The 9,859-nt window shown below is 34.5% G+C and overlaps 1 protein-coding gene across 1 annotated transcript; it reads right to left on the bottom strand.

The window, feature by feature from the left end:
- Nucleotides 1-1,613: 1,613 nt before the first annotated feature.
- Nucleotides 1,614-9,559, bottom strand: LOC122035341 (hydroxyacylglutathione hydrolase 2, mitochondrial-like). The gene is made up of 8 exons (XM_042594754.1): nucleotides 9,399-9,559; nucleotides 6,992-7,174; nucleotides 5,570-5,773; nucleotides 3,453-3,576; nucleotides 2,649-2,749; nucleotides 2,243-2,317; nucleotides 2,072-2,170; nucleotides 1,614-1,948 (listed from the first exon to the last, which is right to left on the bottom strand). The coding sequence occupies exons 1-8, from the start codon at nucleotides 9,450-9,452 to the stop codon at nucleotides 1,802-1,804; spliced, it is 987 nt and encodes a 328-aa protein (XP_042450688.1). The 5' UTR covers nucleotides 9,453-9,559; the 3' UTR covers nucleotides 1,614-1,801.
- Nucleotides 9,560-9,859: the final 300 nt, after the last annotated feature.

Raw genomic sequence — 9,859 nt, forward strand, 5'->3', positions numbered from 1 at the left:
GCGCTGAAGACACCTCGGGTTATTAGAGGTGCCTTGGGTTTAAGCATTGGAGGCGCCCCTTGACAATTGGAGACATCTCCAAGAGAATAAACATCGAACTTTGGAGATTGGATCAGAGTTCATGGAGGCACCCGAATGAGTCGAGGTGCCTCCAATGCAATATAAAAGAAGGTGGTCGATTAGCTCTTATATATAACTTTTAAACAAATTTATTCGATCATTCTGATGCGACTCTACTACGCCTAACTATCACAGTCAGAGCATCACCGACCTCGAGCTACAAACCACATGTACTATAAGTGTCAATAAAAGTGTGTTTTCAATTATTATTATATCTGCATAGGAAAGTGTAGGTTATTACACTTTCCTCATTTATGTATTTGATATATTTGTCTGAAGGTTTTCTAAAGAAATTTTAGTAGATTGTTCAATTGATACGGTCAAAGGGGTCGTGAGCTTTGGAGTAGGAATTGTTGAAACTTCGAACCAAATAAAAAACAAACGAACCTCTTTCTTTCTACTGTGTTATTCTTACTTAATTTTTACGCTATGTACCTAAGTTTCCAAAGAGTTTTTAAAACCGAAAAAAAAAAGAGTTTTAAAACAAGATTCACCCTCTCTCTCTCTCATTTGTTTCGATCCTACAAAATCGAGTGAGAAAAAGATATATATGGTGTCAAATCTTAGTTCTATATGGGCATGATCTCTCCAAATCGACCCCGCGGGTCATCCGAGTTGGTATGTGGCGGGTGTTGCCACAATGAGGTCGCAGGATCAATACTCGGGGCAGCTGGGGAATAAATCTCCTATCCTCGTATTATACCCTGTCCGTCACATGCTCACTCGGATGCTGCGATTTACTTTCCTCGTGATGACCTTGGGTCGGATACGACGAGAGCGCTAGGGGTGAGCGTTTCGTCCTTTTGCCACAATGATCTCTCCAAATCAAGCTCACAATTTTCCTTAATCATAACTGAAGTTTGACATCATATCTACATTCCTCTCACTTAATTCTATCATATTAGTGCATGTTTGTAAAAATTCAAGTAGTCTAGATCCGTTAATAGATTTGGATAAAAATTTATTAATCTAACTTAGAAATGATATCATTCATTGTTTATTTCGGACCTTGTAAAGGCACTCTAGAATTAAGATTCCTTGGGATATGCCAAAAAGGGGGAAAAAATTAATCATAGAAAATAGAAGAGAGGAAATAAAAGAGGGAAATGAAAGTCGCAGGTAAATGAGAGATGAAAATGAGTAAAAAAATAAAGTTTGACGGGAGAGTTAGAAGATGAAAACCAAATAAATAGTAATCTTTGATAATTATTAAAATATGATAGTCAACTTCCAAGCCCTTTGATAATTATTAAAATATGATAGTCAATTTCCAACTCTGAATTTGCCTTTGGGCAATTTCCTAAGCAATAAGGGGTCGTATGACTGGTAAACTCAATATTTTGCAAGAGTAGCAAAAAGTCAAGGGTAACATAAAATACTCACAATGACTTCGAAGCTGGAAATTTATTAATACATCCTCGAGGCAAGAGTGAATTCTAAATGAAATAATAAAAACTGGTCAAATCTTCAAATTCAGATGAGATATGATGATGTCGGATCAAGAGGTGTGACAAACTATTTGATTCATGACAAAAAGAGCATTTCCTCAGAACATTTTCTTCATTGGTAGAGAAAATCATACATAAGAAAAGCTTATACATGGTAGGACATCAGAGAAAACATTTAAAGAATACAATTTTTCAGGCAATACAGACCTGTCAACAATCAACAAACGGATGCATTAAAAGTCATCCTTTGCTCGACGAATAATACCCAAAGCTTGTGCATCAGTTGAAGTTGATGGGATATTCAAATTCTTTCGAATCTCCAGACTGGACGTGCGGAGAAATGGATTACATTCCTTTTCTCTCCTTATTGTTGTAGGAATCTACGATATTTAAACGAGCACAACAAAGTTAAATTCTTGATAGATGACAAGAGTTAGAAAAATAGCTATATATAAATGTCTTCTGTGGTACCCTAAGCCAAGAATTTAGATTGGTATTATTACCGTTGGAAGCCTTTTACTGCGCAGCTGAGCCACATGTGCTGCGTATTCCTGGAGTGCTTCATTGTTGGGCTCTATGGACAAGGCAAACTTACTATTGCTCTGCAAAAAGGCAATAACATCAAACATTGCATGTGCATTTTGCAACTGCAAACATAATGCGTGGTCTAATACCTGAGTGTACTCATGACCGCAATATACAATTGTCTCGTCTGGTAAGGAAGTGATTTTATGAAGTGAAGAAAGCATCTGCATCAAGAGAAATAGAAGGCTGATGCTGAAAATAGTAAGAAATAAATAAGAAAAGAAAGAGTCAAGAGATAGTTTTGCGATCTTTTCAGTCATACTTTATTGTTAGAGCATTAAAGTTGCTTATGATTCTCAAGGGCAATATATTTTCCATAAGAATCAAGATCCTGTTTTATACAAGAAATGTACTGAAGAAAATTACCAAACCTCAAATTACTTACTATTGACTATCAAGTTTTTATAGAATGTTCGCTTCCAAAGATTTTGTATTGGCAACTCTACACAGAAATAATTATTTCAAATTATGAGGACATTTTAGCAAAAATGAAACCTGATCTGGATCTCCTTCAAAAAGTTTGCCACACGATAAGCTAAACAAGGTATCCCCTGTAAATATAGCTCCACATCCTGGAAAGTAATAGCTTACATGACCTGTCCAACATTCCAAAACGTGGTTAGGCACGTTTTCATTATTCAAGGGAGAAACTATATGATTTGTCATGCAGTATAGAGGACAAAACCTGTAAATGAGTACATTTAGTTAGGTCCCACAATTAACATAAACTTACTAACAGATTTGGTGAAGAGCCTTGGTAATAAAGCGACAGCAAAATGATGAATTTCACAAAACAACAAAACTACCTATGATAAATAAGAATTAGCAAAGAAGCTTCTTGAAAATGTAAGAAAGAAATAGATTTTCAATCCATGGCAACGACATCAAAGTGAACAAAATCCAAGTGCTACTAGCTTTATCAAAGAGACAATGTCTAATATACCCAACTAATAATCATCATTGTCCTTTTCTGTAACTATGGCTTACCCAATTGTTACAAGCATTTTGGTAAACCAAAAAGCAGGGGGAGTCCAAGCATAAGAAACACAACTCAGTGATTCTTGAGATTTATTTTCCCATTATGATGAAAAAAAATAAATTGAGAATTGGTTCCAAATAACTGGTAAAAATAGATTTCATCATTATATTCTAAATGAAGCACTGCCAATTCTGAGATACATACCAAGAGAGAGAAACAAGGGCTATGTTAAACAAAATAAATGGCTTCTTTAGCCAGATTTCAGCCAAGAAGTAGCACATCAATTATGGCATGTGTCCAAACGCCTACATAAATATGACCTGTTGTATGCCCCGGAGTGTCCAACACAAGCACCTCGTGTCCTCCAAACATCCATGTTTCCCCATCATGTAGGGATATGTCTATGCCAGGAATTCTGTTTCTATCTTTAGCTGAACCAATGACCTAAATTTAACATACACATACAGAAATGAGAAAAGCTCGCAAAAAAATCAGCAAAAGTAATAAGAACTGAATCTGCTACCCAATGTATGTAAGAAAATCAACCAAGCTAATTTCTCAAAGTGGAAAAAAAATAAATTTCTGACTTCTTGCATAGCTAACTTGCTATAACAGTGAGAAATCCAGCAAAAGAAACTTTAATCTTATTGAGTCAATTTCCTTTGGGTTTGAGTATGATTGAACAAACGGTAAAGGGATTAGCAAATAGGAATACATAAGCTGACACTACTAGACTAATGTCAAATATATAGCCTATATATTTTAATGTTTTTTTTTCTGTTTGGATATTAGTGTTTTTCCGATCATTCAAGATGGGATCTTTTAGAATAAGAAACTGTCGGTTGGATGCTCACACGGTGAATTGAAGAAGTCCTTGCACCAACAAAACCACCAGAGTCAGTAGGCTAACCATGGCATGACAAAATGATACAAGTATACAACTAAAGATAGTCTTGTTGAATATGTTGAGTAAGCAAGCATGTTCTGTTTACCCTTGCTAACTTGCTCAATCAAATTCAAAGAAACCATGTTAGTCTTATGAGCAACAATCAATAAGAAAAGGTCATCTATCTCACTCCTGGGGAAACTCCACCTTGCTCTAGGCTATAATTATTAGGTAAAGTGCAAGGCAGCTACTTTTCACCCACTTGTAACCATTGCTTATTTTCATTGAAATTGTACAATAAAGACCTAAAAATCTTGACCAATTAAATTTTCTCATTGTCATCAAAGAGGCTAGAAGACAAATGTGCACATCAAACAAGGAAGACCAAAAAGAACTTGATTAACGACTATAAAACAAGATAAAATTTATTTAAACATAAATAATGATATAGTAGAGGATAAAGCCCAATATAGAAGGATCCATATAACTGACCCCACCTAGTGGGATAAGACTTGGTTGTTGTTGTTGTATTGTCATCTATGAGGCTCTTGCTTAATAATAGTAAAGTTGTGAGCACTCAGAGAAAAAAAATGCTTAAGACATTAAAAAAATTAATTGTTTTTGGAAAATATATCTACAAAAGAAGTTGACTAAGCAATTTAAAATAATAATTCCCTGAAAACTTGATAGTCAAGTCCATGATGGTCTTCATTATCTTGATTTTGATCCTCATTGTAGTACCATCTAAGTCGGGATGTCTTGTTTTGGGCAATGATGTAATAGGGAATAAATTTAGTAAGTAGATAAGAATTACTGTAAGCAGAAAACTTTACAATGGCAGTAAAGCTCACTTTGATAAATTTTAATTGCTTTTACAGCTCATTTTCATAAATTTAATTACTTTCATCTTAAAGATAAATTTTATTCAATTAATTTAAACATGGATTAGCATTTAGAATAAAAAAATAATGCATATTAATAACTGATAGAATGACAACAAATAATTTTTTTAAAATTGAGAACTTGAAGAATAAGACATCTATTAACCATGCAAATCTAAGACTAAGCTATGCTACTCAAACTCCAAATGCAAATATCTAGCTAGTGTGGCTCACATTAGGTTCTAAAAGATTTTTGCACGTGATTTTGGTGTTAGTGTTAGTGTTACGTACAAGAGGAAAAAATGAATAATCTAAATATAAAAAGACTAAGTAGCTTTCTTGAACGAGAAACAAGCACACATTTATACTAGGTGGAGATTCCAAAAATGACTTGTGGACAAAAGGAATAAATCTACAAAGGAATTGATATTTCCTAAAAGTCCTGTTGTCATTGAGAGAAATGTGAGGAGAGAAGTTACAGTTAATAGAAAAAATAGCTGGATTTTTGTGTAGAAATAATTAAATTTTCTAACATTCTTATCTTTCTCTCCTCATACCATCCTGAATTTTTCTAACCTTTGGAAAAGCCATCAAGAAAATAATGTGAGCGCATCCACATTTTGTGAATTTTGTTAACTCAAAAGACAAAGAAGAAGAAATTTTGTCGTACCTTTGCACCATACCTTGATTTCAGTTCCAAGTTTCCACCAGTATGATCAAAGTGATGATGAGTATTCAGTATGTATGTTAAGTTCTGATTCCTACGTTTTAGAGCATTTATAACAGGCACAGCTTCTGAAGGATCAACAACTCCAACTGTACCTGTATCTACATCATGCAAAAGATATGCATAATTATCTTGAAGGCAGGGTACCTGAAAAAAAAAAATATGGCAATAAATACCAAGAGTATGACATAAATAACATGGTAAGAAAACAAAACCCAAAATGACCAGGCGTCAAGAATAAATGACAATCCAAAGAGGCAGGTCAACTGAATGTGGGCTATGCAATAGTATGAAAATTTCACCCCAGAGAGTCGAACCATCATATAGAAAATAACTTATTTAGAAAAAGAAAAGAAAAATGTATTTGATTATGCATATCATAGAACTCATTTTGTTATGATGTAATGATGTCTATGTAAAAACACCATTTAGTGGATCAAGATACTAGATATAGATGATGATTAGACCTCCCTAGATATCATAGCAGCAACAACCCTGCATGTTCTTTTTAATTTTTTTTCCTCAACCAGAAAGGTTTGTCCATTCTCGTACAGGATTCTAAATATATGAGCAATGCTATTTTTTTCCCATAGCAAAAGATGTTTTGGAACTCCTAGGTAGTCTTATGGCATAATAAGAAAAAATAATAAATTAATAAAACAAGATTACCGATCAAAGTAATAATATATTATATAATTTAACATTGTTATTGTTATCCAATCAACAAATAAAATTGTTTCATTAACAAAATCATATTAAATAATTACAAAACAATTTCAGAACATTCATGCGCAACCATTTTGGTTTTTATTATGAATTGTTTGATAAATCATAATTTACTCCTAAAATTAGACATTGAGTAAATTAAGACAAAAACATCATAATAGGCACTTATAACCAGCTAGCGGCCAGCCACATAATTTACTCCTATAGTTCATATTTTTTATTTCTAAATTTAAAACATAAAAAAACACATGTTTTTTAATCATCGTGACCTAGACTAAATATGAAACTAATTAAACTGAGAAAAATTAAGACTTTAAGACAAGTTAATGATTGTTGCAGAGCCAAATAGTGCAAGACAGTGTTCAAACATTGTCCAGAACTGATTTAGTGGCTAAGGAAAATGATTTGTTTCAACATTATTGAATACAAAGGCCTTTTCTATCCACATGACCAGCAAAGAACCACTCATAGCTGGAGGAAACAATTTGATGACACACAACCCAGACAATCACAAACATGCCAGTGCTAAAGAGGCATTTTGCTTAATTTCTTGAATCTTCCATTTAGTGCAAAAAAAGTTATATATGTATGTACTATGAAAATGAAGGAATTAGGGACCAAGGTATAAGGAAACCTCACCAATTCAATTTGCAATGAGGATTGCAGACAGCTAATAGTGCAGAAGGGTGGGACACCCAATAGCTGATTAACTCCGCGCAAGATTTTGATCGGTCTGACAACAAAGGTTCCAATACCATACAATAGATCCTTCCCAAACCAATGTTTTCTCATATTTGGCCACATGCGCAGTTGTCCTCTTACCTGCAAATACGTAAGTTCTTGTGTGAATAATATGAATACCAGAACTAAAAAAAAAAAAAAAATTGAGTGCACCTCATATTAGCAAGTAGGAACACAAAGATGTGAACAAGTGCAAAGCCATTGAGCAATAATTGAAAATGCATAGCAAAATACACTAGTTTTGCATTGAGCAATAATGGAGAAAAGACATAGTAAAATACAGTAGCCATCTTGCTGGAGGGATGATACTTGAGTACAACAAACTAAAATAGAATTTAGATTTGATATCTAAATAAAACTAAAGCTATACGAATTTGTCTCAAACATAGCTGTTTTAGTATTTCTATATAGAAACATGAGCTTTTATCAGGCCTTTGATGTGGAATGTCTACTCTTTTGCATCAGCTGGTATCCCAGAACAATTTAATTATCTAATATAAATCTGAGGGGACTGCTTCAGATATAGCTATTTTGATTTTTGCGCTAATTTTAGATATATCTATGTCATGATCTACTATTGTCCTACATGAGTTTTTATTTTATTTTATTTTATTTGTACATACCATGTGTTAGCTGTAACAGGTCAGGTATCATGTTCATGATAAGTCATTAACTCACATCAATAAAAAAAGAATTTATAAGATAGAAAGTATAAGATGGTATTGAGATGTTCAAAGTCTTCCTATAGACTCGATATATAGACATGCTTACAAAGAATACTGAAGGTGTGATGGGTGGACAGTTACCAAAGAAAATGTAAGCTAATGCTATTAATAGTGAATTCAGAAATTTGAATATTACTAGTGATCTAACCTTGTGTAGAGTTCAATAGAGGGGTAGCATCATTGTAGTCAATCTCAAATAGTTAGGAATAACATGGTATGACGATGATAATGACGGGGATGCGGCATGAAACATAAAGCTTGCACAAGCACCAAGTTATTTCAATAAGCATTCCAACTCCAAACATGAAATATGGAATCACAGACGAATTGATTGATGGTTTAATATTTTCTGTTGGAGGGGTAATTAACTTTAATTTCACATTGTTGAATTGCATGTCATGTCATTCCAAAACTTTTTATCTGTTTAACTGATGAATCATGATTTAAATATGGTTTCATGTCATGTATGTTTGCACAAGGTGGTGTTGATCAGCAAAAAACAAGGACAAGGGGGGAAGAGGACAAAGAAGAAGAGAAGGAGAAGGTGCAGAAGTAGAGGAGGGGGAATAAAAGGAGACTTACTTAGGTTCCTCCATTAGTTAAAGTGGTTTTTTTATATTGGAATGAAACAATACATGGAAAGAGAATTCACTCTCTAAAGAAAAGGATACATGAATGGGTCTAATGAACACGAAAGTACAAGCAAACAAAATTTAACATCTTCAGCACTTGAGGCTTACAGTAGGTCATAATTGAAATAGATAGAAAACTTCATGTATAAAACTGATTGAAAATCAAAATGGTTGTAGTCGAAAGTGAAAAAAAAAATCATAATATTACAATTAGATAATCTAAATGCTATCAGGTATTCAAACATCACTAGCGCAAAGCAAAGCGAGGCACATCAGCAATCCAACAGTCCACATCATTTGTTGACATCTAGTGCACGACAAGCAAAGCAGGATCTACCTAAACACAACAGTTCAATAAGAACTACAATCTTCCAAAATTTTCTGCTCTAAAGATGGTTAGTCGTCAGTGTTGCAGATTATTAGCTATCCTAGCCTCTAAGATCATTGTAATCTATCTTGGAGCATCTAAATCTGAACATATAAGCTCTACCCAATGTGTGTTCTCGTACATAATTTCTATGTAACCCAACGACTAAACCGATCCGATGAAGGTAGGAATAATAACGTCACACCACACCAGCAGCCCTCCTCACGACGCGCAGCTTGACACAAGTAAATTCAGCGGCAAACCAAAACTCATTCGATATCACAACTACAAAAATCACAGGGCACATCCCAAAACCAAACACAGACGAAAAAAAAAAAGAGGGGATAAACCTAAATAGATCCCAGACGCACTACGAACTCAAGCACACGCGTCGGATCAAGCGAGGGATCCAGTACTCCCTTTCAGAAACATCAAAACTAACACGAGGCATGGAGAATTGATCCGCGCGAAACCACGAACTAAAGCAACCAAAAATCACCAACCAAAACGAAACATGACAGCGCGATCGGAATTTACGAAGAGGAACAAGGAGAAGGAGATAGGAATGTCGGAGAAGAGACCCTGGGAGAAGAGCACACGAAGGCAGTCATGAGGGAGGAAGCCTTCGCGAACATCGCCAGGGGAGACGGGCTTGCGGTGTGCAAGTGAGAAAGGGAAAGGGGTCAGAGGGGTCTGTATGAAGTTGTGGTGGTGGTGGTGGGTTGGCACCGGAAAGTGGACTCGCTGTAGCGTAGGGCTTTTTCGGGCGTTTATTTTCATAAAAAAATTTGAAATATATATAATGGAATCATTAAAACGACGTCTTTTTTTTAAAAAAAAATTGACAATGTCAATCCATCCGTTGGTACGAGTATTTGGTGTTCTCTTTATCTCAGACCCATTAAAGTTTAGAATTTGTAAAAGAGGTATTTAACTTTTAAATTTCTTATTTTTTATTTATTTTTTTATTTTACCATTTCCGCCATCCACTATGATATTACATTCAAATACCTAAGGTTGTAAAGAAGTTAAGTAAAGCCAA

The sequence above is a fragment of the Zingiber officinale genome, chromosome 1A, assembly GCF_018446385.1.
Source record: "Zingiber officinale cultivar Zhangliang chromosome 1A, Zo_v1.1, whole genome shotgun sequence".
NCBI lineage: Eukaryota > Viridiplantae > Streptophyta > Magnoliopsida > Zingiberales > Zingiberaceae > Zingiber > Zingiber officinale.

Coding starts and splice junctions, on each gene's coding strand:
- LOC122035341 (XM_042594754.1), bottom strand. CDS start 9,452: ATGTTCGCGAAGGCTTCCTCCCTCATGACTGCCTTCGTGTGCTCTTCT. Junction 5,774..6,991: donor CCTCATTGCAAATTGAATTG/GTGAGGTTTCCT, acceptor TTTTTTTTTCAG/GTACCCTGCCTTCAAGATAA. Junction 1,949..2,071: donor GCAGTAAAAGGCTTCCAACG/GTAATAATACCA, acceptor TAAATATCGTAG/ATTCCTACAACAATAAGGAG.